At 44.5% G+C, this 27,964-nt stretch overlaps 2 protein-coding genes and 1 long non-coding RNA gene across 3 annotated transcripts; 2 read left to right on the forward strand and 1 right to left on the reverse strand.

The window, feature by feature from the left end:
* The first annotated feature begins 227 nt into the window (after positions 1-227).
* LOC310685607 (cytochrome P450 4V2-like) lies at positions 228-8,418 on the forward strand. The gene is made up of 11 exons (XM_083458333.1): positions 228-461; positions 1,389-1,501; positions 2,011-2,096; positions 2,993-3,183; positions 3,508-3,577; positions 4,112-4,238; positions 4,786-4,977; positions 6,563-6,665; positions 7,028-7,162; positions 7,267-7,446; positions 7,847-8,418. Exons 1-11 carry the CDS (start codon positions 251-253, stop codon positions 8,017-8,019), a joined length of 1,581 nt encoding a protein of 526 aa, XP_083314459.1. The 5' UTR covers positions 228-250; the 3' UTR covers positions 8,020-8,418.
* On the reverse strand, positions 8,307-14,001 carry LOC310657395. Its single transcript, XR_014501739.1, has 2 exons — positions 13,201-14,001; positions 8,307-10,530 (listed from the first exon to the last, which is right to left on the reverse strand). It is a non-coding gene; the product is annotated as an uncharacterized lncRNA (long non-coding RNA).
* On the forward strand, positions 11,685-27,881 carry LOC310685612 (cytochrome P450 4V2-like). Its single transcript, XM_083458340.1, has 11 exons — positions 11,685-12,437; positions 16,525-16,637; positions 19,174-19,259; positions 20,453-20,643; positions 20,934-21,003; positions 21,955-22,081; positions 23,303-23,494; positions 25,034-25,136; positions 26,402-26,536; positions 26,899-27,078; positions 27,518-27,881. The coding sequence occupies exons 1-11, from the start codon at positions 12,251-12,253 to the stop codon at positions 27,688-27,690; spliced, it is 1,557 nt and encodes a 518-aa protein (XP_083314466.1). The 5' UTR covers positions 11,685-12,250; the 3' UTR covers positions 27,691-27,881.
* Positions 27,882-27,964: the final 83 nt, after the last annotated feature.

A 27,964-nucleotide genomic window follows, 5' to 3' on the forward strand; every position in this document is an offset into this window, starting at 1 on the left:
GAGTCTATACCTCACGTGGCCTTTTCGCTAAGCTAACAAGCCCTCAAGGCAGCCACCTTTCTTCAGAGCGCACTCCGCCCTGTGTGAATGGAAAACGAACCCATCCCGCCGGTTTCTGCTTTGCCGTGACCTCCTTCTTCCCTCTCGCACTCCTGCCCCTCCCGGGCTCCGCCTCCTCCCGCCTTGAGGTTTCTCTGCTCTGAGCAAAGCGCTTCCCGGATCAGAGCGACGCCGTCCGCGCTCGGCGACGATGGTCCTTTGGGCAATGGCTCCGGAGGGCGCGCGGCTCTTCTCGTGGGCGCTCGCCCTGTTCGCCCTGCTCGCCACGCTGCTGGCCGTCTTGCTCGCCCGCTTGCTGCTCGACCAGTACTGGAAATACATGGAGCTGAAGTCCATCCCGGGATTCAGTCCCTGGTACCCGCTGCTGGGCAACGCGCTTCTCTTTGAACGCGATGGGGAAGGTAAAAGACTGGTGCCAGGTGGCGAGGCGCGCTCTCCCTCCTGCTGCCAAAGGCAAGCGCACAGAGCGCGCGCGCAGTTTTCCCAGGCGGGTGGCGACAGAGAGAGAGAGAGAGAGAGAGAGAGAGAGAGGGCAACTAGTTCCCTTCTCTTGAGATTTGGCAGACAATACCTGCCCAACGCGACGCTTCTGGGACAGGCACAAATAGGAGGCGTTGTGAAGCAGCCGCCCTCCGCCTCTCAAATGGATCTCCTCGCTTGCGGTGGTTGTTTTGAGACCTTGCTTTTCGTTTTATCGCCTCATTTCAATACATTGTACAATACAAACATTATTTATTTGTTTAGCGAGAGGCGTTACAGAAGATAAGATGAGTACAACACTTTATATATATATATATATATATATATATATATATATATATATATATATATTCACAGTTAAAATGACGATCAGAAACAGACATTTTGTCAGATAAGAGTTTGCTCCCCTGAATAATTTAACTTATCACCCCAACAAACTAAAACTACCTCTCTAAAGACAAAACTGGCCACTTTTTCAGAGGTGTAGCGGGACCTGTGCCCCCAATAAAAGGTTAATCTAATAATCAATCTCTCACTACCCATCAGTCATGTGGAGCCCCTTTGTATGGAATCACCCATTAAAGGGGCTCATTTATATGGTCAGACTGAGTTATAAGCAAATCTAAATATACTTTTAGATGGGAATGATTGAGCATGCTACATAAATTAAAACTTTACTTGAAAGTGGGAGGCTGAAACCAGCTCCTTGCCTGAATTTTGGAAGAGGGGTCTATTGTGGTGTGGCTTTTGATCTTAGTTTAGACTATGCGATAAATTTATTGGAACAAGTAGCCTAGAGGTGGGATCACTGGATTTATCCTGTTCAAACCAGATGCATGTCTTCTCAGTCTTCTTTCGGCAGATGATGAATTACTTTGAAGACTTCCGGAATGTCCCACTGCTACAGCTTTGGGTAGGGCCACTGCCCTATGTCATCTTATATCATCCAGACACTATAGAGGTGAGTCTCTCATGCTTAGTTTTCTCTGCAGGGCTGGAGAACTCACCACCACCAAAGGCCCCGTTCTCTTGGGTTTAGAATGCCTAGTGGGTGGTGCTGTAGCAGGTGGTGGACAGGGGTAAAGTGTAAGTCAAAAATGTAGGAGGAGCAGAGCCAACCAAAAATATGGGTCGTAGTTTTGAATCAATGTGTGGCACTCAAGAGGTGGGGTCACAGTGGGAGTCATTCCCCTTCCTGCTATTTTGTGTGTGTGGTGCACAGTGCTTTGGTCAATACGATTTCCCATGATCAGAGTGCAGGGCTTCAGGGCCCTGTAGAGGTCCTTACCATTTTGATGTCAGGATCTGGCATACCTTGGGGCATAATCAAACTCGGGGAAACTAAACAGAAAGCAAATGAGCTGCTACCTACATTGCAAACAGCTTAGGGGGATTTGTGGTCAAGTCTGCTAAAACACTAGCCATCACTTTGAACTCAAATATATTTTAAATTTTCTCTCTCTTTGGCAGGTTGTTTTGAGTAGCTCTAAGCATATTACTAAATCCCGTCCTTACCAGTTTCTGCATCCTTGGCTAGGCAAAGGACTTCTAACGAGGTAAAGGAAAAAGCACCCCTGGAATGTGGTTGGGCAGTGTACCCTTTTGGAACACAGCATAGGTGGCATGTCCAGTACTGGATAAACAATGAATCTTGTTCACAAGTCTCACCATACATGTATAATGAATGAGTGAAGGAGGAAGTGGAGATGAAGTCATAGGTAAAGGTAAAGGTACCCCTGACCATTAGGTCCAGTCGTGGCTGACTCTGGGGTTGCGGCGCTCATCTCGCTTTATTGGCCAAGGGAGCTGGCGTACAGCTTCCAGGTCATGTGGCCAGCATGACTGAGTCATGTGGCCAGCATGACTAAGCCGCTTCTGGCGAACCAGAGCAGCGCACAGAAACACTGTTTACCTTCCCGCTGGGAAGTATTTATCTACTTGCACTTTGACGTGCTTTCGAACTGCTAGGTTGGAGCAGGGACCAAGCAATGGCAGCTCACCCCGTCATGGAGATTTGAACCACCGACCTTCTGATTGGCAAATCCTAGGCTCTGTGGTTTAACCCACAGCGCCACCCGCGTCCCAAGTCAGGCACTCCTGAAATCCATCCCACTGCCCACTCTCTACCTGCATGTGTGCTACTGAAAAGAACCATTCCTTGTGTACAGAGGTGTCTATTGTAGATGGGCGGCCCCTTTCAGATACTCAGCCTTGTGTGTGGACTTTGGGTGCAGTCCTGCTCTATTTCTCTCCTGTTCAGTACCTCTTCAACCTCATAAAATGGCCACCTGGGGGCAAGCGGGGGTGGGGGTAGGATGGAGTGTCTGGAAAGCTGAACAGGAACACTGCACACTGCAATGTTTTGTTCCAGGTCCTGCTTGAAGGCATTGCATTTTTTGCTTTGAGATTTGTTTGTGTAGAGAAAGATAATGTTTAAGTTTTTCTTCCGCAGCACTGGGGGCAAATGGCGGTCTCGAAGGAAAATGTTAACGCCCACCTTCCATTTCACCATTTTAGAAGATTTCCTCGAGGTGATGAATGAACAAGCCAATATCCTTGTTCAGAAACTGGAAAAGCATGTGGACAAGGAGCCATTTAATTGCTTTTTCTACATCACATTGTGTGCCCTTGATGTAATCTGTGGTAAGTGCTGTGGTTGCTGTCAAAGTGTTGCAATAAATGAGGTTTAAACATCCCTCTCAATTACTTTTTTGTGAGGCCTGAACAGAAGAGTTGTTTGTCATCTATATTGAGCACATTCCATTTTTTATTTTTTTAAAAATCATAAATTCATAGAGTTGGCAGATATCCCAACTGTTATCTAGTCCAATCCCCTGCAATGAAGGAATCACAGCTAAAGAATCATTGACAGATGGCCACCCAGCCTCCAGTGAAGAAGAGTCCACAACCTTTCATGGATTGCAGGAGCAGGATTCTTTAACTGATTTTTATTTCCTTTGTTCCTAGAAACGGCTATGGGCAAGAGCATAGGAGCACAACACAATAAGGATTCGGAGTATGTCAGAGCTGTCTACAGGTAGGTGGCAATGTGATTATTCTAGCAGCAGGGACGGGGAACCTGTAGTCTGCCAAAGGTCAGAGATGCTGGTGGCCGGAGTCAAACAGCATCAGGAGAGCCGCAGGTTCCCCATCTCTGCAGCACAGCCTTGATCCGCAAATACTTTTACAGGGGGCTAGATGGAGAAAAAGACTCTTTCCCTTCCACAATGCAGATAGCCTTTAGCTTGAACTTGACTGTCTGCATGATAAATTAGCAAAGGTTTGCTTTGCATGATCTTCATCCCCACCCACCTTTTTGGAACAGATTGCACAATCGGACCTCTATATGGGATTATGTAGATGCCCTGCTCAGTGGAGGAGCTGAGCACTGCCCCAGTTCTATGTCATGAACTGGAACTCTGATTATCTGTTTCACGTGTCGTCCATATTTCTCTGCCTTTCTACACGACGCTCAACTTTGCTCAGCCTAGTAGCAAGAATTCTGGGCTCTTTGCTGTACTTCTCATCACTTTCCTGGAGATATACCCAGCCTTGTTGCTTGTTACCCTAGGATGAGTGTTCTGATTCAAGAAAGACAGAAGTCTCCTTGGCTCTGGCCTGACTTTCTGTATCATATGTCCAAAGATGGAAGAGAACATTACAGGAACCTGAAGATACTCCACAGCTTTACTGATAATGTAAGCTGCTGAGTTTTCTCTTTTTGCATTATATTTCATAGACACAGATACTAAAGTGTGTTCTGCTAAGCTTCACAATGGTGCCCCCTGCCCCGGACTCCAGAGCCCTGTTCAAGGCTTGTTAGCCTTGGCATGTGTGGGCAAAAGTTTGCAAAGGGACACGTTGGGCCAGCCCCCAACATTGCTGACAGTACCCCCTCCATTCCCAATCTTCGTGCATTTAGAGCAAAGATCTAATGAAGGCTTGCAGGTGTATTTTCCTAAGCTCACTTTCAAGACTCCTGGAATTTGGAATCCCACATTCAGGCTACCTAATGGATCTCATGGCTGAATCAGGATTCAAACTCAAGCCTGAGTCCAACACTAACTACAATGCCTCACTGTCACCATTTTGTTATTGTCGGTACATCAAGTGTGTCTTCATAGCCAGGGACATAGCTAAGTCCAACAGAGATAGCTGATTGTTTTATTTGGCACTGCAGGGACTGCACACATTGGATTATGCAACCTGAGAAATGAATGGCTGTTTTTGATTTTGTTATCTAAGGTCATTGCAGAAAAAGCTCAAGAACTAAAAAACCAGGAGAAGCATAGAAGCGATGCTGTCAGCAATGGTGACCAAAGCAAGCGCAAAGTCAGGAGGGCTTTTCTCGATATGCTTCTGAATGCCACGGATGACGATGGGAAGAAGTTGAGCTACCTGGACATTCGAGAGGAAGTGGATACATTCATGTTTGAGGTAGACAAGAGTGCTGGAGTAGAGTGGTGGTTAAGGATGCAATCCCATTGAACTGAATGAGCCTTATTTCCAAGTAGACGTGTTAGAAGGATTGCATTGTAAGAGAAAGGAAGGCCTACAATGGGTGCCCCAAAGGCAAGACAACCTGCCTGCTGCTTAGAGCGAAGCACTTCCAAAAAGACTCTTGCTTTTCATCAGCTAATTAATGGGAAGCAGTGGTAGATTACAAAATAAATTAAAGTCGTATCCTGGAAGCAAAGCTAGGGAAAATGTGTCTCATAACTAGATAGGTGTACTAACCATTCTACTAAGACCTTTTCAGATATGGGAGTGACTCAGGAGTGTCAGTTTGCATTTGGCACAGGGGAAGTGACCTGGGCACCTAGTCTTGGCAATGCACTTTAAAATTTGAAGTATTCATTCTTGTGTATGAGGCTGGTGCCTTTGACTTTTGGAATTCTGCTATGAGAAACAGTTGCAGGTGCCAGAGGATTGGAACTACTTTTTTTCAGGCCCTTGAATGGGTCATCAATATAATGGCCCAGAATTTGTTGTTGTTGAGAAAACATTGTTGTTGATGTTGTTTAGTTGTTTAGTCGTGTCCGACTCTTCGTGACCCCATGGACCAGAGCACGCCAGGCACTCCTGTCTTCCACTACCTCCTGCAGTTTGGTCAAACTCATGCTGGTAGCTTCGAGAACACTGTCCAACCATCTCGTCCTCTGTCGTCCCCTTCTCCTTGTGCCCTCCATCTTTCCCAACATCAGGGTCTTTTCCAGGGAGTCTTCTCTTCTCATAAGGTGGCCAAAGTATTAGAGCCTCAGTTTCAGGATCTGTCCTTCCAGTGAGCACTCAGGGCTGATTTCCTTAAGAATGGATGCTTTTGATCTTCTTGCAGTCCATGGGACTCTGAAGAGTCTCCTCCAGCACCATAATTCAAAAGCATCAATTCTTCGGCAATCAGCCTTCTTTATGGTCCAGCTCTCACTTCCATACATCACTACTGGGAAAACCATAGCTTTAACTATACGGACCTTTGTTGGCAAGGTGATGTCTCTGCTTTTAGGAAGCTGTCTAGGTTTGTCATTGCTTTTCTCCCAAGAAGCAGGTGTCTTTTAATTTCGTGACTGCTGTCACCATCTGCAGTGATCATGGAGCATAGAAAGTAAAATCTCTCACTGCCTCCATTTCTTCCCCTTCTATTTGCCAGGAGGTGATGGGACCAGTGGCCATGATCTTCGTTTTTTGATGTTGAGCTTCAGACCATATTTTGCGCTTTCCTCTTTCACCCTCAATAAAAGGTTCTTTAATTCCTCCTCACTTTCTGCCATCAAGGTTGTGTCATCTGCATATCTGAGGTTGTTGATATTTCTTCCAGCAATTTTAATTCCGGCTTGGGATTCATCCAGCCCAGCCTTTTGCATGATGAATTCTGCATATAAGTTAAATAAGCAGGGAGACAATATCCAGCCTTGTCATACTCCTTTCCCAATTTTGAACCAATCAGTTGTTCCATATCCACTTCTAACTGTAGCTTCCTGTCCCACATAGAAAACATTATGTCTCTTTAATTCTTTCTTCCAAGGGTCATGATACCACTGCTGCAGCAATGAACTGGTGTATTTACTTGCTTGCTCGTTATCCAGAAGCCCAAAGAAAAGTTCACCGTGAACTGGATGATGTTTTTGGTGAGTTTCCCTTTCCCGTGGGTATAAACTTGGACAAGTGTGGGATGCAGGTTTATTTCTAGGTAAGTGCTCATAAATATCACATAGCTTTTCTAACACCGAGTTGGGGAACCTCAGGCCCACAAATACGGATCCCAGTTTGGATGTTTGCAGCTCCAATGTGGTCAGACCGTGTGCTAGCAGAAAGGAAGACATGCTGACTTACACCCTAAGCCTAAAGCACAGAAATGAATTAGTGGACCCAAACTGTTCCCAGCTCCATCAACATATAAAATAGTTGCTAGACCATCAAGTTAAGGATGCATATTTTGCTAGTTATAAATAAGTTGTGTTTCTCTAACCGCCTCTTGTTATCTTATCAGGGGACTCGGATCGTAACATCACAATGGACGATTTGAAGCAACTACGGTATCTGGATTGTGCTATTAAAGAAGCTCTTCGCATTTTCCCTTCTGTTCCATTTTTTGCTCGTACACTGCTTGAGGAATGTTATATTAGTAAGTAGTCCAAGTGGCTTGATGGCTTGATGCACTGTGGCTGTAAGCTCAGTGTTGGGTGGCTCTACAAGAAGAAACTTTCATGACTATCTGTTCTTTGGCAGGAGGATTTCGGATACCAAAAGGGGTTGAGGCCATCATTGTGGCCTATGTACTGCATAGAGACCCTGATGTCTTCCCAGAGCCTGAGGAATTCAGACCTGAGCGATTTTTCCCTGAGAACGCAGCTGGGAGGCACCCATATACATACGTGCCTTTCTCTGCTGGGCCTAGGAACTGTATTGGTACGTACAAGAATAAATAAAGAATAAAACAGAGAGCAAAAAAAGGATAAAAAAGAGTAAAAAAATCAACTCTCGGCACTCTTAACGAACCACAGTTCGCAGGATTCTTTGGGGAACCCATGACTGTTAGCAATATTATAGTGTTTTAAATGTATAGTGCAGATGTACCTAGGTCTAAAGGTTATTGGTACACCATTTATCCATCCCTCCAGTTTTTCACTCAATCCTACCAGTGGCTGTAAGTCCACCACCATCTGTATAACTATAAAAGTGTTTAAGAATTTAAAAATGAACCTGGGAACCTGACCTCTGTGTCACATGGCTCATACTGAATAATAATAAATATGTATTATCGCTCTGGTTAATTGTATCGTGTCATTGCTTTCCAACCTCTCTGCAGGTCAGCGCTTTGCACAGATGGAAGAAAAGGCCATTTTAGCCACCATTCTACGGCGCTTTCGTGTTGAAAGTACGCAGCAACGCGATCAACTCGGCACTGTAGGAGAACTGATTCTTCGTCCAAATAAAGGCATCTGGATTCAGTTGAAAAGGAGATCGTCTTCTGGCTCTTAAAACACGAAACTTCAGGGAAATTCTTTACCACACCACATTAGGACTTTTTTTTATTGTGTAAAAACTGTTGGTTTTCAGTGCAGGACATTTCAGACTGCCCAATGCTACTAGGACTTCTTTCTTAACCAAACCTGTGTTTTTGCTTTTTAAAAGCCAGCAGCTGCAACCCAAAATCTGATGCTTGTTCAATTGATGGGATATTGCAAATGGGTATGGGATTTGTAGGCTTCAATCCAGGTTGCCACTATATGACTTTTATTAATCCTAAAAAAAGAAAAAGCAGTGTGTTTTAATTTTTAAAACTCCTGTATTTTGAAATGTATGCACATAAGAAATATTGATAATATATATAATATATTTTAATGATGTATGAATATAATAAAAGACCTTGGAAGTAGAGATTAGACATGAGCATCACAGCAATCTCAGGGCCGCCTGTCCTGGACCCAGGGCGACTTAGCACCACCTAGTGCATGAAGACAGGAACTATAGTTGCTTCACAGGAACATTTAACAAGTCACCCGCATCACAGAGCTCTCATTGCGCTTTTCTGTGCGAAGGGCTGCATTTGCCATTTTACTTCTGACTTTTATAGGCATCATATGCAAATTCCTATGTGTCATCACAGGCCGCTGATAATGATTTGATGGACTTGATCACTGTGTTTGCTTGATCTGGTTTGGCAAACCAAAGAAATAATCGTGAATAATACCACATTGCAATTTGGGGGAGAAATTTGGAATGGATCTAAATAGAGTGCTTTCTATTTTGGGGCAGAATACAATCCCAGCAAATTCAGGTGGTACAATTATTGCTGTTTTGGAGCTATTGCAAAAGAAAACCCCCAAAGGTCAGCCTTTTTGCAATAAGAAAATGACAGGAAAATGCACTAGGAAGTCTGGGTTAACACTTGCTTGCTTGTTGTTGTTTAGTCGTTTAGTCGTGTCCGACTCTTCGTGACCCCATGGACAAGAGCACGCCAGGCACTCCTGTCTTCCACTGCCACTTGCTTGATACAATTGTTGTATCTCCCCACAACAAATCAGGATGCATTCTCATTTTGTCTCTGAATCTCTTTGTGGACAAATTCAAGATGAATTCTCACTATCTCATCTAATCTCTCTGCAAACAAATCAGGATGAATGCTCACTAAAGAGGTCCTCTGTCATCCAACGGGGATTTGAGAAGCCACCTTTTGTCTGCTCTGTGCTTGTTTGCTTTGGATAAAGGAGTGGCAGTATGCAATCAAGAGAAAGTTCTGCAGATTATATTTTTTTAATCCTCTCGCTTGAACGGAGGTAAGTCAATATTTTTGGTTTAATTTTAAATGTTGAGAAAGTGAGGTAGAGATTGCAAATCATCCATTAAATGGATTCTAAAACATGGTGTGTATCCAAGAGTTCCCGGCACTGAGCACACTCTGCTTGCTTCTTGGAGCTAGGGTGAATATTACAACTTGTCCCAACTGTTCATGCAAGTAGACATTCCTAAATTATGCATTCCTATGAAACCTTTGGACAGATGAGTTTTCCTAACTAAGATCACAATAGCATGGCTGTGTTTTCTTTCACTGGGCCTGATTCTGTGCGTAGCAGTAGCCCGGAACATGGAAATTTAATAGATGACGCTTTCCCTATCTCTTGATGTGAGCAAAAGCGTCACCTTCAGTGATTTCTTTTTCTGGCATGAAGATAAAGGCCACCTCCAGACTGTTGCTATTTTATGGAAAGGATTCAAGTGTGTACCAGAAATTCAGGTTTGTGAATTAAGGAGCTCTTGTCGCAGTGGACTAAAATATCTGTGTGCATGTGCGCGTGGGCGTGCAAGGAGAAGCAATAGAAGTGGATGTGGTTGCGCTGTATCGCAAATCTTCTGCCTGAGCACCAGTGTAGGGTAATGAAGGGATTCAAGGGCTTCTGCAAGATGAAGAGGTCACCTGGCTATCAGCCATGTGAATAATGAGGAAGAGCTGTACCTTAGTGGGAGAGCATCTGTGTTGCATGCATGACATCTCAGGTTCAATGTCCATCATCCCCAGACATGCCTGGGAAATATTCCTGCCTGAAACTCTGGTGAGTTGTTGCCAGTCAGTGTAGACAATATTGACCTAGATGGAACAGTATCCTGACTTGGTGCAAGGTAGTTTTTTAGACATGTTTGTGATGAAAACATGAAGGTAAAGCAAGAATTCTTTCTGAAACTCAAGTCCATTCATAGAATTGTAGAGTTGAAAGGGACTCCAAGGGTCATCAAGCGCAACTCCCTGCAATGGAGGAATCTCAGCTAAAGCATTCATCAAGAGAAATCTGTAGGGAAGTGGATGAGCAGATGTATACCGGTACATTTCACTGTTTTATTCATACATTTCAGAACCTTTGGACATGGTGCACATTAAAGTGAGGCTGCCTGTGGATTTCTTTGCTCCTTGGCTGTCCCAGGCCACAGTGCAGAGTTAAAAGCTACTATGGAAACCATGCAGGTCAAGACTTGTCCAGTTCTATACAGTGGTACCTCAGGTTAAGTACTTAATTCGTTCTGGAGGTCCATACTCAACCTGAAACTGTTCTTAACCTGAAGCACCACTTTAGCTAATGGGGCCTCCTGCTGCTGGCATGCCGCCAGAGCACGATTTCCGTTCTCATCCTGAAGCAAAGTTCTTAACCTGAAGCACTATTTCTGGGTTAGCGGAGTCTGTAACCTGAAGCGTATGTAACCTGAAGCATATGTAACCCGAGGTACCACTGTATTTTGTTAAATGTCGAGGCACTGCGAAATGTAGTATAGTAGTAAGCTAAAGACCAACAGATGGCACTCATATGCCAAGGCATTACCTTATTGTATCTTATATTCTTCATTCACAAGCGGCCACAATACCGGGTAATTCCCAGAATAAAGAAATGCCAATTTATTTAATCCACCCACCGATTCCTCCAAAATCCTTTCCGGCTTTATTATCTTATATTAGAGTGTCTGCCTCCCTAGTTCAGGGACCTGATACAGCCCCCACTCCCACTTTTTCTGCTTTTGGTGGCAGCAGTAAAGGACAATACAGTGGACGGTCGGCTGGCAATCCATGCGGGATGAACATTCGCAACCCGCAGCATTCACAACCCGCGTCTGTGTGTCTGCGCACGGGTGGGTTGTGATTTGGAGCTTCTGCGCATGTGCAAAGTGCGATTTAGCCCTTCTGTGCATGCGAGACTGCCGAAACCCGGGAGTAACCCATTCTGGTACTTCCGGGTTTCGGAGGTCCGTAAGCTGAAAAAACGCAACCTGAAGCATCTGTAACCTGAGGTATGACTGCACAGTACATTTAAAGAATACATGGTGCGGGGGGGGGGGGGGGGAGAAGGCAGGCAAACAGGAGCCCAGCACCCTGGATTAAAGCAGCTGGAGTCCCTGGAATAGGGGACCTGGGGAGGCCCAAACTTAATAGCATCTGATCATGAGAAGCAAAGCATCACTCTTTCCTTTTTCTACTAGAGCTACTAGAACATTTCAGCAATGTTCTACTAGAACATTGCTGAAATTTTAGCATTGATACAAAAATTGTTTATAAATTTATAATCTCGAATAATTTTTCTTTTCAAAAAAGTTGGCAAGAGGCCCCTCCCCCCCCGTGATTATGCAGCTCAGCCCGTATGTAAATCTGGCACTGTCTCTGGTGGTTGTCATTGTTGCTGTAAAAATTTGTATACCGCCATACATTCATACATCTCAGGGTGGTTCACAACCTGATCATCTGCTGAGCAGAGCTGCCTAGGTTGGTGGTCAGCCTTGGCTCCTGGTGGAGCAACGACCATAGTTTATAAACTGTATGAAGTACTTTCGTTTGCTTCTCCAAAATCCTGCATCATTCAGCTTCCCTTGATGTGCTCTAGTGCTGCATAAGAAGAAGAAAAATGTTTTCTCTAGATCCACTTTCCGCCAGGTCTGGCCCTGGCCTGATTTCATAACCTATTCTCCTGTTGCTCGCCTTTTCTCTTAAGCTAACAAGCCCCCAGGGCGGACACCCTTTTTCCCACAGAGGGGTTACTCCATCCCCTTGACAATTTGGCTCCACCCCTCTCCCAAGTCTTCACTGTTTAAGAGAGATGGAGGCGATGCCTTCGCTCTCCCAGTCCTTCCCCTCCCCGGACTCCGCCTTGCCTTACTTTGGAGCCTCTTCTCCAAGCAACTCGCTTCCCTGGAGCCGAGGGAGGTCATCCCTGCTCGGCTGCTCTCGCCAAGGATGGCTCCGGAGGGCGATCGACTCTTTTCCTGGGCGGCTGCGTCGCTCGCCTTGCTCCTGGCAGTCTGGGTCGTCCGCTTCCTGCTGGACCAGTGTTGGAAATACGTGCAGCTGAAGCCCATCCCGGGATTCAGTCCCTGGTACCCGCTGCTGGGCAACGCGCTGCTCTTTGAACGCGATGGGGAAGGTAAAAGGCAGGCAGGCAGAGAAAGCGCGCACGGAGTTTTCCCAGGCAGGTGGGGCGAGAGAAATCGAATAGGCTACTAGGTTTTGGCAATCTTCACCTGCCCACTGACACATTCTGGAAAGGTACAAATAGGAGGCATTGCGAAATAGCCTCCCTGCGCCTCTTCCAAACGCGTCTTCTCCCTGGAGGTGGCTGAAATTCTGCCTTTCCATGTATCTCTTAATTTCAGTAAGGTGAGATGCCCCGTCTCCGCTCGGAAACGCACCTTAACCATTTCCATGTATGCAATATCGGGATGATTTTGATGTAGCGATCCCCGCCCCCCCTTTAAACTGCAGATGTGTGAGTAATTTTTCTTATATTCCACATTGCACTTTTGAAAGAGCTTTTTCCTCATCCCGCCGGTGCAAGAAAGTCCGGACTCCAGATCAGATCAAGGGTGTGACCTTGTGTGTGCAGCATAATTTGGGAAGAATTGGAATTCATAAATAGGGTGGTAGGTAATTTCTGTATATACCCTGCTTATCTAGAAGCATCATCATCATCATCACCCAGATGCTAGATGTCCAGAGTTGCATAACAGAAAGTAGCAAGTTTTCCCTACTGGGAAATGCACATTTTATTTCCTCCTCTTCACAGAATTGTAGATTTGGAAGCGACCCAAGGGCCACCTAGTCCAACACCCCTGTAATGTAAGAATCACAGGTATGATTTATAGATTTACTGTAGCGTGCAATTTACAGTGGCACCTCAGATTAAGTACTTAATTCGTTCCGGAGGTCCGTACTTAACCTGAAACTGTTCTTAACCTGAAGCACCACTTTAGCTAATGGGGCCTCCTGCTGCTGCCGCGCTGCTGGAGCACGATTTCTGTTCTCATCCTGAAGCAAAGTTCTTAACCTGAAGCACTATTTCTGGGTTAGCGAATTCTGTAACCTGAAGCGTATGTAACCTGAGGTACCACTGTATTGCTAAAATCCAGCGCACCCATCCTTATAATTATCATCATTACTATTATCAGTTTATTATCCCATAGGGTAGTAGTGTTATGCTATAGCAGAAAACAAAAATGAAAAAAGTCCCGTGATACATGATTAAAGACTTCGCAGTTTTTTAAAAAGGTATACTGTAATATTTGTAGATAAGATTTCAAAACATTAAAGGAAGAGAATCAATTTATTTATGGGATTTGTTTCAGGTGCCAAATTGCCTGGGGATTTGCTCCAAAGTAGACATAGCTAGGCTTGCAACCGTGAGCTTGCACAAGCTCTTCTGCCGTAGGAATTTAATGAATAATAAAACAAACGCCTTCAACACGGAAAATCGGTGGGGCTTACTTCGGAGTAGAGCCATTTAGGTTTCCATTGTGAGCCCATTCAGGCGCAGGCACTCTCTCAAACTCCGCCTTAGACGCCCTCCCTGCCCGGGTTTCTTGCTCTCCTCCTCCCTCGAGCCAACACGTCAGCTTTCCTCCAGCACCGCGCCTTCACCATCCCTCGCCCGGCTCAGAAAATGACGCCTCCACGTTAGGCTCTGCCTGGGTTGAGCTGCTCGTCAGAAAGCGTCTCCCCGGGAACCTCTCGGGGTCCCCCCCCCCACCGCGTTTGCCACCTCTGTTTCGCTGCTCCGCTTTGTCCTCGAGAAAGGAAGACGCCAACTGAAATATACTCGGAGTGGAGAGTAGATTTCATGCTCTTTATTCAGCTCATAGTGGTGAGGAGGAATGGAAGTTCCCCCAGAATGTCTGCTTTATATACGTTTATATACGTTGTTTACACTATGGGCCCCACGTGATTGGCTAATTCCGGGATTCACCTGTAGGCCAATCTGGTTGCGGATTCACTTCCACCTGGAGCTGGATTGGGTGGCTCCTGTGGACCAATCAGACTGCTGCATTCTGGACCCTATTCTAGGACCAATCAGACTGCTTCATTCTGAATCCTATTGTTCTAGGACCAATCAGACTGCTGCCTTTTGGATCCTATTCAACTCAGTACATAACACCAACCAAGCCCGCTCCCCTTTCTATGAAGGGCTTTTCTTGGCTCACAGCTGCGAGCTTGCAGCCTTTTCCTTTCTGGGGCGCAGTAGCGACTCTGAGGCGGCGAATGCCGAGTTTCAGCTCTGCGCTGCAGGTGCTCCATTATGGAAACCGTTCCCCTTGCAGCTCCGCCCTCTTGTGCCTTGGAAGCAGGGCGAAGTTGTAACAGCGCCATTTTCAAAACCAAGGCGCCACCCCCAAGCTGCTTGCCTCATGGAGAGTCTGGCCAAGGGCAGCAGGTGGGATCTGCTCCACCTGCCTCCAATGGGGAATCATCGCCTCACCTTGCTCAGCCAGGGCAAGGCTGGCCTGCAATGGAAAGGAAGCAGCGCTGGATTGAGGGCGCTGAGCCGAGGGGGCGCAAATAATAATAATAATAATAATAATAATAATAATAATAATAATAGTATATTTATATGGGTACGCAACTTAGGTGGGGGCGTCAAATGTTGTCCTTGCTCAGGGCGCCATAGTACCCAGGTCTGCCCCTGCTGGAAGGCTCTCCTTGGTGAGGAGAGCCCTTCAGGCTGAAGGGCCAAGCAGACAGGTGCAGTGTCCAGAGTTCGTTCATTAAAATGTGCCTTAATACCAACGTAGTAATAATACCATACACAGAAATAATATCACAAATCAGCAGTACCATCAGTCCACACAACCTCACAGTCACCAAAACAATTACAGCAAAGGTATTTCTAATCTTTGCTGCTAGTGCAAGAAGAGTCGCAAAGCTGTTGCTATCACTCCAAAGAAATGGCGTTTTCCCCTCCAAACCTCAGTGTTCCTACTTCCATATGTTATATTCAGAAATCTCTCTTGTATCAGTATATAAAGGGCAGGTTAACAATTACACCTGATAGTGGCCACAGATACAGAATTTGCCTTTGTAATAGACCTTGTTATAGCACAGGGGTCGGCAAGGTTTACCTCGCCTGGGCCGGTTCACTCCAGTGGAGACCCCTCCGTGGGCTGGATCATGTGTGTGTGTGTGTGAGCGCACGCACGCGCCTGTTATTTCCGGTGTCTGCATCTGTGCAGATATGATTTCTGGCATCTGCGCATGCGCCGAGGTGATTTCCAGCGCCACAGAAGCGAGTCTCCACACCATGCTACACCGGTTTAGTGCAGCACGTGGGGACTTGCCGAGTGGGCAGCTCAGTTCAGGGGCAGCTCGTGGGCCGGTTAAACGACCCCTGTGGGCCGCTTGTGGCCCATGGGCCTTAGGATGCCTACCCCTGTTATAGCACCTGTCCAGGATTGCAGTAGGCATCACTTGAATAAAAGCTTTTATTAGGGAAACAGGCTTGAGTTTAGTTAAATAACTGGCTCTAAAATGCTTGTTTTAGAAAAGAGAAAATTTAGAGTTCTTAATTAGCTGCAATTCCTTTCTAGAATCTTACCTAGCTAAGCCAGATCAGGATTTATTCCGGAATTCGTGAAACACAAACTTTCATGATAGGAATGTATTTGCTTAGGTGCAGATCTTTCTTCTATCATGGCTACATTGACTGACCAGTTAGATAGACTTTCATTAGAAGTATATATAGCAGGACTTCTTTGTGCCTCACCTACTGTACTTAAATCACTTAGGACCGAGGCTGTCTGTTCAGGACATATCTATTGCTTCTTGATTCATCTGCTTTACAGTTACTTCTGGCTCCCTTTCTCCAATTATATGGTCACAATAATCAAATATGGATTATTTTGTATGCAATGTCAGAGTGGGGCACACTACCTATCAATCACGCAGTGCCCCTTTGTATGGAATCACCCATAAAAGAGCCTCATTTTATATGGTCAAATTGATTTCTAAGCAAATCTGAATATGCCCTTAGATGAGAATGGCTGAGCATGCTATATAAATTAGAACTTTATGTGAAAGTGGGAGGTTGGAATCAGCTCCTTGTCTCTCGCAATCTGAATTTGGGAAGAAGGTTCTCTTACTGTGTGGCTGTTGATCTTAGCTTAGAGTACGTGAAATGAGAACAAGTAGCGTAGAGGTGGTGTCATTGAATTCCTCAATTTCAAACTGGATGCATGTTTCCCCAGCTTTCTTTCAGCAAATGATAAATTTCATGGAACCCTTCCGGAACGTCCCACTGATGCAACTTTGGATAGGACCACATCCCGTTGTGCTCTTATATCGTCCAGAAACGGTAGAGGTGAGGTTGTCATTCTTAGACTTTACTGCATGGCTGGGGAGCTCCCCTGCAGCACTACCAAAACCCACCTTCCCCTGAGTATAATCTGCCAAACAGTGCATGCCTGGAGAGGATGGTGAATAGGACTAAAGTGTCAGCCAAAAATGGGGGTGGGAGAGTAGAGTTGCCCATTCTCTTTCATACACTGGTGCACTCTTATGAATATTTACTCAAAAATAGGTCTCATTGTGTCTAATGGGGCTTGCTCACTTTCTTGGGAGCAAGCTCCATTAGATTCATTGGAACTTATTTCTGTATAGACTCAGATGGGATTGCAGTCTAAAGACTCCTGGGAATAAGTCCTGTGGAAGCCGCTAGGGCTTAATTTCTAAGAAATATAAAGAAAGGTGCCAGATCAGATTTGGGATCCTTCTGAAAAATACTACTGTAATCCAAGAACACGAGAGAGAGAGAAATAGTTTTTCTAATGTGTGCACTCAAGAAAACCTTGCACTTTATTTTGTAGGATGAGCATAAGGATTATGTTTAATGCAGATATTCTGTCTGAAGATCTTAGCTGAGTGCTATTCATCAACATCATTCATCAGTATTCATCAGTGTGGAGGTGGTGTTTTGCAAAAAGCAAATGCCATAATATCTGCTCTGATTTATTTATTTATTTATTTATTTTAAAACCGGGCGAAGTCTCCCCCCCTTCCTTTGGCAGGATTTTGACAAGTGCAGCTGTTTTAATGCAGATTACTGGATCCTGTTAAAAGGGGCTGAAATCACTTGCAACTGCTAGCTGCATGGAATAGGTCTAAGGTTGCTGCTGGACAAAGAGCTTTAAAGCAGATGGTCCTCCAGATGTTTTTGGATCCTCCTCCCTCCATTCCTGACTATAGGCCATGTTGAATGGGGCTGATGGGAGTTGGGGTCAACATCGTCTGGAAGGCTACAGGTTCTCTCCACTCCCGATTTAAATGATACAGTGCAGCAAAAGGAAGAGCAGCCACATTTGCTCTCCCAGTCCCATCATCTGTCCCCCCATCTCATTTTCTCTGAAGCACAGCTGACACCCTCCTTGCCACAGCAAGCAAAGGAGGTAGATTGAAGCAGATGGGCTGAACGGGTGGGAGCAAGAAATATGGCTGCTTTGTTCCTTGGGCTTGGATTATAGGCTTCAGCCCTATAATCCACATTCTGGAATACATGAAGAAATAATAAAGAGGGGGTACGTGTGTTGAGTGCCGTTCCTTGAAGATGGGTTCACAGCAGCCCTCATGGGTGGGTGGGCAGATCTCCAGCACTTGCAAGAGTGAGACAGAAGAGAAAATTCCAGCAGGACACCTGTTGAAGTTCCTTCTTCAACACAGCTATTTAAAGTGCTGGAGTTCTGCCATATTTTGCATTTAGCCAACCTACTTACAGACTAGGTTCTCCTGGCAGAAGGAAGGGCCCTCAGGCAGGCTGGAATCAGGCCCCTTTTGCTAGGATCTTAATAGCAGAGTCATAAAGAAGGCTGATCGCCGAATAATTGATGCTTTTGAATTATGGTGCTGGAGGAGACTCTTGAGAGTCCCATGGACTGCAAGAAAATCAAACGTATCCATTCTTAAGGAAATCAGCCCTGAGTGCTCACTGGAAGGACAGATCCTGAAACTGAGGCTCCAATACTTTGGCCACCTCATGAGAACAGAAGACTCCCTGGAAAAGACCCCGATGTTGGGAAAGATGGAGGGCACAAGGAGAAGGGGACGACAGAGGACGAGATGGTTGGACAGTGTTCTCGAAGCTACAAACATCAGTCTGACCAAACTGCGGGAGGCAGTGGAAGACAGGGGTGCCTGGCGTGCTCTGGTCCATGGGGTCACGAAGAGTCGGACACGACTAAACGACTAAACAACAACAATAAAAACCTGCTAAAACTGGTCTTACAAATAAAGGTGGACATGGTGATAGGGAAACATAGTTTACACAGGAAAAGAAGCATCTGACAATCATGTTGGAGACAGATTGTGTTGCTGTCTGCAGCTCCCTATGGAGACAGGCCTTCCACTTGGAAAATGACACGATGCCCCTAGCTGCCTGTCACGCAGCAGGAGCCAAGAACAGATGCCAAATGTGGTTTTCAGTGCAACATGCACCTTTCTGAGAATCTCAACTGCTTTTGCAATTATCAAAGAACATTTGAAAGTACATGAGTAATTCCCGGTATACACTAGATGGCAAATGAGCTGAGCCAAGTTCAGGTGACCTGGGATGTCCTTTTGACCTCCACACATTGATTGAGCTTTCAGAACAGATGTGTGCATGAGCTGTGCACTCACAGGTCCTCACATCCTTACTATGTACTCTAAAAAGAAAAAAAATGAAAATGCAAGTTGTAGAAGGGAGGCCTATGGTGGACAGGCTCTGGGTCTGCCTCTTGGTGACCCAGCAACCAGTGGGAGCTAGTGAGTCCATCAGCCAATCAGGAGAAAGAGTGTGGGATTCAAGTTAGATTCATAGAAAGGCAAAGTCAAGAAGTTACATTTTTGCTTGCTTCTGTTGTCAGGTAGTGTTGAGGAGCTCTAAGCATCTTGCAAAACCCTTTATCTACACGTTTTTGCATCCTTGGCTGGGCACAGGACTCCTAACGAGGTAAACGGACCCAGAACATAAGTGGGAATTGTACCCTTTTGTCCTACCCTCTGGAATACAATGTAGCTGCTATGTTCAGAGCCGGTTGGGTTATCAGTCCTGCCACACACGTATAATGAATGTGTGAAGGAGGAAGTGGGACTGGGGTTACAGGCCACACCCATGTAAGCCCACTGACCACACCTGCACATGTCCTATTGAGTGTGTGGACTTTGGAGGTGGGCTGGTGGGTGTAGTCTTGCTCAATTCTCAAGAAAAGTACTGAAGAGCTGTTTGGTGCTGACTTCAGGACCTGCTTTTAGCAGAGGTCAGCTGCTCTCTATGGAGTTCTCCACTGGTTGGTTGTAGTGGGCTTTGAAGGCAGCACCAAGCAGCTGGTTGATACTGACTTTAAGGCTCTTGATTGATACTGACTTTAAGGCTCTTTGCAGCCACATCACACAGATGGCATCATGTATCTTTGCATAGCTCAGTTGGATAGAGCACAGTGCTGATAACACAAAGGTCTCATGTTTGATCCCTATATGGGGCAGCTGCATATTCCTGCATTGCAGGGAGCTGGACTAGATGATCCTCAGGGTCCCTTCCAGCCCTACAATTCTATGATTCAATGTGAGGGCAAAAATGAAATGGCCTAATGACCAAAATTGAAACCTCATCCCTGTATTAACATAAAACTACTTGGGGGAATCTGCAGTGAGCTGGAAGTTTTCAGCTGGTAGCTGGAGCAGGAAAGAGATAATAGTTTATGAAGAAAGAGCCTTAGGAGGTGACCACTCATTGCCAATCCAGAATTGGCATTGAGATCCATGAGATTTGAAAAGTGGTTTATTGCTTGAACATCACCATACTAATGACCTCAGTCTGCTAGGTGCTGGTCTTTATGTGGTCAATCATCCTTTTATGTAGCCTAGGCAAGGGAGCACCAGCAGGTTCAGGGAAACCCCAAGGTTTCTGGTGCCAAATCTTTATTGCAGGGATGGGGAGACAATGTGGAAAGAAACCAGTAAAAAACACATTGGAGACTGAACATGATCTGTGACTATGGGCTGTTGACTGTTAGAGAGAAAAATGGTCAGTTTGGGGTGAGGAAGAATGGAGTGTCTGGAAATCTGAACAGGAGCACTGCACACTGCAATGTTTTGTTCCAGGTCCTGCTTGAAGGCATTCATGTTTCAGTCTTTGTTTTGCAGCACTGGAGGCAAATGGCGGTCCCGAAGGAAAATGTTAACACCCACCTTCCATTTTACCATCTTAGAAGATTTCCTCGAAGTGATGAATGAACAAGCCAATGTCCTTGTTCAGAAACTTGAAAAACATGTGGACAAGGAGCCGTTCGATTGCACTCTATACATTACTCTGTGTGCCCTTGATGTAATTTCTGGTAAGTGCAGTTGCTGCTGCCAAAGTGTTGCAGTGAATAAGGTTTAAAAGTCCCTGCTCATTTGTTGGACGAATGGACATTTTTGTGAGATCTGACCAGAAGAGTTGTTCTTCTTGTAACAATTTATCTAAATTATACACATGCCATTTTAAAAATAATGTGAATAGCTTGTTGCTCATTTAAATTCTGTCAACACTGAGCTTGATGGGCCCTCTGCTCCGATTATGTCCCATTCTTGGTATCTAGGAGAATGATTCTTCATTTGATTTCTCTCTCTCTTCTGTTCCTAGAAACAGCTATGGGCAAGAACATAGGAGCACAACACAATAAGGATTCCGAATATGTCCAAGCTGTCTACAGGTAGTTGTTAGTGGGATGACGCATTCCAGCAGCAAGGATTTGGAACCTGTGGCCTCTCAATGGTTAGAGATGCTGATAGTTGGAGTCTTAACAGCATCTGGATGGCCACAGGTTTCCATCTCTGAAGCAGAGCCTTGATCCGCAGTGTCTTACTGGGGGGGGGGGGGGGTTACATGGAAAAAAGGCCCTTTCCCTTCCACCATGCAGATATAATAATAATATTAATACTACTACCACCACCACCACTTCTACTAATAATAACAACAACAATTTTGTTTTTATACCCTGCCCATCTGGCTGGGTTTCCCCAGCCACTCTGGGTGGCTCCCAACAGAATATGAATATTATTATTATTAATAATAGTGATAAAAGATCAAACATTAAAAACTTCCCTAAACAGGGCTGCCTTCAGATGTCTTCTGAAAGTCAGATAGTTGTTTATTTCCTTGACGTCTGCTGGGAGAGCGTTCCGCAGGATGGTTTCCACTACTGAGAAGGCCCTCTGTCTGGTTCCCTGTTACCTCACTTCTCGCAGTGAGGGAACCACCAGAAAGCCCTGGGAGCTGGACCTCAGTGTCCGGGCTCAATGATGGGGGTGGAGATGCTCCTTCAGGATTTAACCTGAACTTGACTGTCTGCATGAAAAACTTGCAAAGGCCTGCTTTGTACAATCTTCCTCCCTACCCTTCCTTTTGGAGGTGGATTGTGCGAACCGGGTTGAATGATTATGTAGAAGCCCCGTTCACACTGGAGGTGACCTGCGCAGTGGAGGGGCTGAAAACAGCTCAAGCTGTATGTCCTGAACTGGGGCTCTGTGTATCTGTTTCACATGTATACCATATTTCTCATGACGCTAATTTGCTCAGATTAGTAGCAATACACCTGGGCTATTTCCCGTACTTCTCGTCATTTTCTTAGGGATGTACCCAGCTTTGTTGCTTGTTTCCCTAGGATGAGTGTTCTGATTCAACAAAGACAGAAGTATCCCTGGCTCTGGCCTGACCTTCTGTACCTCATGTTCCAAGAAGGAAGAGAACATTACAGGAGTCTGAAGATACTTCACAGCTTTACTGATAATGTAAGCTGCTGCATTTTCTATTCCATAGGCACAGATACCAAAAGGTATTCACAATTGTGACCCTCCCAGACTTTGGAGCCCTGCTCAGAGCATGTCAGGCTGGGCAAAAGTTTGCTCTCTCCACTCCCAGCCTTTCTGTCTTTAGGGAAAACATCTAATGACGGCTTGAGGGTGTTTTTCCCTGAACTTGCTTACAAGGCTTCTGAAATCTGGATCCCCACATTATCAGTGTTCCAGATTTATCGGAAATCTCAGGTGATTCCTTGGAAACACAGCTAATGCATTTATTGCAAGATTCTGATCCGAGTAGGTCCCTTTCTGTTGCCAGATTTCTGATAACAGTATTAGCCTATAAAAGGAAAAATGGATTACTCCATGATTATTGATTTGATTGATTATTGATTATTGCCTAAAAATATTGATTTATACTGATAATTTGATATCTTAAGTGCTATATTGTTCTTATTTTAATGGAATTTAGAAATTTATGGTCTGAGATGTACTTGATTTTAACGTAATTTAATTTATTAATTTTAACTTGTTATACATGTGCTGCTGTATGATGTATTGAATATGGGCCTATGGCCGTAATAAACTATCTATCTATCAGTGTTCCAGATTGCAAAGAGTGTTGTGTATTCAGGCAATTGTGCTCCCAAGCTCCCTTTATACGGTTGCATTCAACGAACGAAGGTTAGCTTAGAGACATTGGGGGGCAGGACCAAAGTGACACCCATTTTCTTCTACACCCCTTGGCTCCTGAATGTCCAGGATAACATGCCATGAAGAGCACTATTTTCTGGAGTTTATGTGATTCCATCCATCCATCCATCCATCCATCCATCCATCCATCCATCCCAGTTATATTTTTCCCTGTCGTAACAGTGTGCATGTGGCAATTCCCATTTTATCTTCACCACATGCCTGCAAGGCAGGCTGTGCTACGAGAGAATGACTCAACCTTCAGGCTACCTATTGAGGTTCATGGCTGAGTTGAGATTCAAACTCAAGCTTCAGTTCAACACTATCCACTGTGCCTCACCAGCAACAGTTTGTTATTGCCAAGACATCAAATGCATCTTCATAACTGGGTATACAGACCTAGCACAGGTTCAGGGGACAACAGAGATAGCTAGTCATGTTATTTTGTACTGCAGTGAGTGCACACACTGGATCCTGCAATCTGAGAAATGAATGGCTTTTTTGTTTTTATTATCTAAGGTCATTGAAGAAAAAGCTCAAGAACTAAAAAACCAGGAGCAGCATAGAAGCAATGCTGTCAGCAATGGTGAACAAAGTAGGCACAAAGTCAGGAGAGCTTTTCTTGATATGCTTCTGAATGCCACAGATGATGATGGGAAGAAGTTGAGCTACCTGGACATCCGAGAGGAAGTGGATACTTTCATGTTTGAGGTATAGAATGCCCAGTACAAGAGTGCTAAGAAAAAAGCGCACCAAGAACTCTGGCCAATATAAGTTTGAATAGTGGGAGTTGTCCCTACTCAAGTACAAGGGTGCTGGCATAGCATGGTGGTTAAGGATGCTATCCTGTACCCATATATCTGGGAGTAAACCCCATTGAACTCAATGGTGTTTACTTCCAAATAGAGAGGTGTAAGTGTTAAGAGGCTGTTCTACAAGTCAAGAAATCTCCGGCTATAGGCAAATGTCTACACATGGGACCTACCATAGCATACCAAGTACCTAGGCTTGGTTTGAGCTTGTTAAGAGAAAAAAATTGAAAATAATTGTTTCAGATACGTGTTGGCTAATTTAACACATGTAAAACTTTGCTGTAGAAAATATGTATCTGCCCTTAGCTAGATGGTAAGCTTGCATTTGCCATACCCGATTAGTCTGGTATTCTCTTCCAGTGGAGCCTAAATAAATTCTCAGTGATGCATCTTATTTCATTAACAATACATGGGCATGGAATAAATCATTGCCTGATATTAATTTGCTTTAATAAAGAAAACAAAGAACTACTTGCACACAAACAGCTGCCAGACAGATTGCTTAATGGTAGTTCAGTGAGTATAATTAAAACCTGACTTGATTCACCGATAACTTTGTTGTGTGTGTTTGCCCTCTGGTGGTTATAGCGGTATATGGTTGTTTATTTATTAATCATTTAATTCCATTCATGAATTCCTTCCTTTTTAAATATCTCAGAAGTGCTTTAACAATACAAAGAATTTAAGAATACAATGTATAAAACAGTTCCAAATTCAGGTATAGATGGGGATAAAAAAAATCCCCACTTAAAATGCTTGTTGAGAAAGGAAGGTCTTCGGTGGGCACCAAAGAGGCAAGAGGGATCTATCTGCCTGCTGTCTAGTGGAGGCAGTTCCAAAGGAACTCTTGTTTTCAATTGACTGAGACATGGGTAGTGGGGATCAGTTACAATGCAATGGGCAAAAACAAAGGAAAGCATGTTTTTATACAAGAGATTGTTTTTCTATGAAATATGCAATTGTTTTATACATGACACATTTGGGATTATGTGAAAGCAGGAAAGATGGGATAAAAATAAAATAATATCACATGTCACATATCATATAAAATAAAATAAAATGAAGGTACCTAAAAGCCAAGCTTCAGTGTATATGTTTGTTTCATATTTAGATAGGTGTGTTAACCATCCTCCCAAGATCTTTTCAGAGATGAGAGTGATTCAGGAACGACACTTTGTCTTTAGCACATGGAAAGTGACCAGGCCTGGAAGAAACCCTAGGACATGGTTTTCCTTAATTTCCCCCCAAACACTTACAAGACTTACTCTTGTGTATGTGGCTGGTGCCTTCAAATTTTGGATTTGTGCTAAGAAAAACTGCTGTGAGTTTCAGAGGGTGTGAAATACTTTGTTTAGGCCTTGGATTGGGACATCATTGTAATGGCTGAGGATCCCATTTTTCTGATAAACATTAGGCCTCTTTCATTTTTTTCTTCAAGGGTCATGATACTTCTGCTTCTGCCTTGAAGTGGTGTATTTACTTGCTTGCAAGTCATCCAGAAGCCCAAAGAAAAGTTCACCATGAACTTGATGAGGTTTTTGGTAAGTTTCTTTTTCTTTTCTGTGGGTATAAACTGGGTAAGTCTGTGTCAGGGAACTGCCATCAGTGCCGGAGGGAGAGAGCAAAAGCCAGAGGGATTATAGAGAGCCTCCAGGGATCGGGAGAAGCAGCTCCTCTTCTGGGGAAGAGAATAAATGCAGCTCCACTCACGGATTCTGCCAGTGATTGAGTCAGCCACAGGTGAGTGGCTCTCTGGACAGATAAAGTTTACATTAGCAGCCAGCCAGGGAGAGATTTGCCTGCTTGTGCACGAGCAACCCCTTGGAAACTTAACAGTATGGTATGCAGGAATACTTCTGGGTACTCATGAATATTTGTTGATTCTTCTAATGCAGAAACGGAGAAGCTCTTGTAAAATATTGAGGCTTAACGGCATAAAATATTTTGTGGAGATTTCCATTTGCAGAGAATTGTAGCAAATCGCCTGTTGCTTAAGAGCAATGTGTTGATTTGTATTTACAATGTATTTGTAACAGGTTTAAAGACAGCTTGCAGTAAAACTTGGAAACACTTTATTGGTGTGGAAAGCTCATTTATTCATACTCTGTACGAGGCCAGATCAGAGAATTCTGCTCATATAAGTCCAGTACCTTTGGCCCAGCATGAGTCCCAGTTTGGCCCATGAAGCTGCTTTCACCAAATCATACCCACTTGCCCCTCCATGTCTAACAGGAAACATTTAAATAATAAACTCTGTAGGTGGGGTGTACTCTGGCTTGGCATATTTCTCAAAGGCTCCCTAATAACTTTCTGCAGATACAATCAATGATGCTTAGCATCCTTTCCCTTCGCCAGACAATGATGCTCCGCTGGTTTAGCTCCCTTAAGAGGGACCACCTATAAGAGGATTGCGGCTAGTCTCATACCTAAAACAAAAGAGACGGAAGTTAGTTATTTAGTTAGTTATTTTGGTGGCAGAGTGGGGCTATGAGTGCTTGGAAGCTCTGTCCTTTAGTAGCCTCAGCAGCTGGCAACTCCTTCTGTTGACAAAACACCGTTCGGGAGTCAGGAAGCTGGCCTAATGCTTTTTATGCTTTATCTCAACCTCTGGCTTAGGAAGACATGCTGACTTGCATCCTAAGCCTAAGCATAGAACTGAATTATGGCAGTGACTGAACTAGTCCCTCAAATGTCCCCTGTTCCACCATCCTTTAAAAATAGGTGCCTGAACTTCAAAGTTAGGATGCATGTTTTGCTGGTAATCAATAACACATGTTTCTCTAACTGCCTCTTGTTATCTTATCAGGGGACTCGGATCGTAACATCACAATGGACGATTTGAAGCAACTACGGTATCTGGATTGTGCTATTAAAGAAGCTCTTCGCCTTTTCCCTTCTGTTCCATTTTTTGGCCGTACACTGAGTGAGGAATGTTATATTAGTAAGTATTTCAAGCGGGTTTAGTTATTTATTTACTTTATTAAATTTGTATACCGCCCTATACCCCGTAGATCTCAGGGAAGATTCACAGCATAAAACTACAAAATAAAAAATACGTAATAAAAACGAAAACAAGCCAACAATCCGCCCCTCCTTCCACAACACATTTTAAAGGGGCATCTGATGTCAATCAGCCAAAGGGGAACATTTTCGCTTGGTGCCAGCTGAATGTCCTTGGGGAGAGCATTCCACAAATACGGAACCATCGCAGCTTGATGCCTTGATGTTCTGTGGCTATAAGCTTAGTGCTAGCATGGCTGGTTTTACAAGAAGTTTTCATGACTATCCATTGTTCTTTGGCAGGAGGATTCAGGATACCCAAAGGAACGGATGTCATAATTGGGTCATTCATGCTGCACAGAGACTATGTTGTCTTCCCGGAGCCTGAGGAATTCAGACCTGAGCGATTTTCCCCTGAGAATGCAGCTGGGCGGCACCCGTATGCATATGTGCCTTTCTCTGCTGGGCCAAGGAACTGTATCGGTATGTGTGAGAGTCAAAAGTCTGTATCTCTTCAGAACTCCAGAGCACAGTATGCTTCTATCACTGACCTTTCAAAACAATTCTCAGCATCCTTAACAAATCATAGTCCCCAGAATTATTTAGGAAACCCATGGCTGTTAGTTTTATAATGGACAGTGCAAACACACCTAAGTCTAAAGGTCATTTCTGCACCAGTACTATGACCCCCTGCCTTCCATTTCCCCCACTTTTTCCTTCCTTCCATTGGCTTGCCCCTCCCCCCACACTGTTTGTTTGGGTGGGTTTGATTATACATCTGTATAGAAAAATGCTTAAGTGTTTAAGAATTTAAAATTGAGTTTTGGGGACCTGACCACAGTGTGATGTGTTGGATAACAATAAATACGCACTACTGCTATGGTTAATTGCATCTTGTAATTGCTCTTTAACTCCTCTGCAGGTCAGCGCTTTGCAAAGATGGAAGAAATGGCGATTCTAGCTACCATCCTGAGGCACTTCTTTATTGAAAGTACACAGCGACGTGATCAACTCTGCCCTGTAGGAGAACTGATTCTTCGTCCAAATAAGGGCATCTGGATTCAGTTGAGAAGGAGATCGACTTCCTGCTCTTAAAATAAGAAACCTCAGGGAAATTCCTTACCACACCGCATTGGGACTACTTCAGTAAAAACTATCAATTTCCATAGCAGGACTTTTCAGAGTGCCTGATGCAACTATGACTTATTTTTTAAACTGCCCAGGGTGGCTGGGGCAACCCAGTCAGATGTGCATGGTACAAATAATAAAATTATTATTATTACTAACCAAGGTGGTGTTGTTTCTTTTTAAAAGCAAACAGCTGCAATCCAGGTTTGCCTTTCCCTTCCCAAGAGGGAGACTTCAAGAC

This window comes from Podarcis tiliguerta, assembly GCF_965153285.1.
Source record: "Podarcis tiliguerta genome assembly, chromosome: 9".
NCBI lineage: Eukaryota > Metazoa > Chordata > Lepidosauria > Squamata > Lacertidae > Podarcis > Podarcis tiliguerta.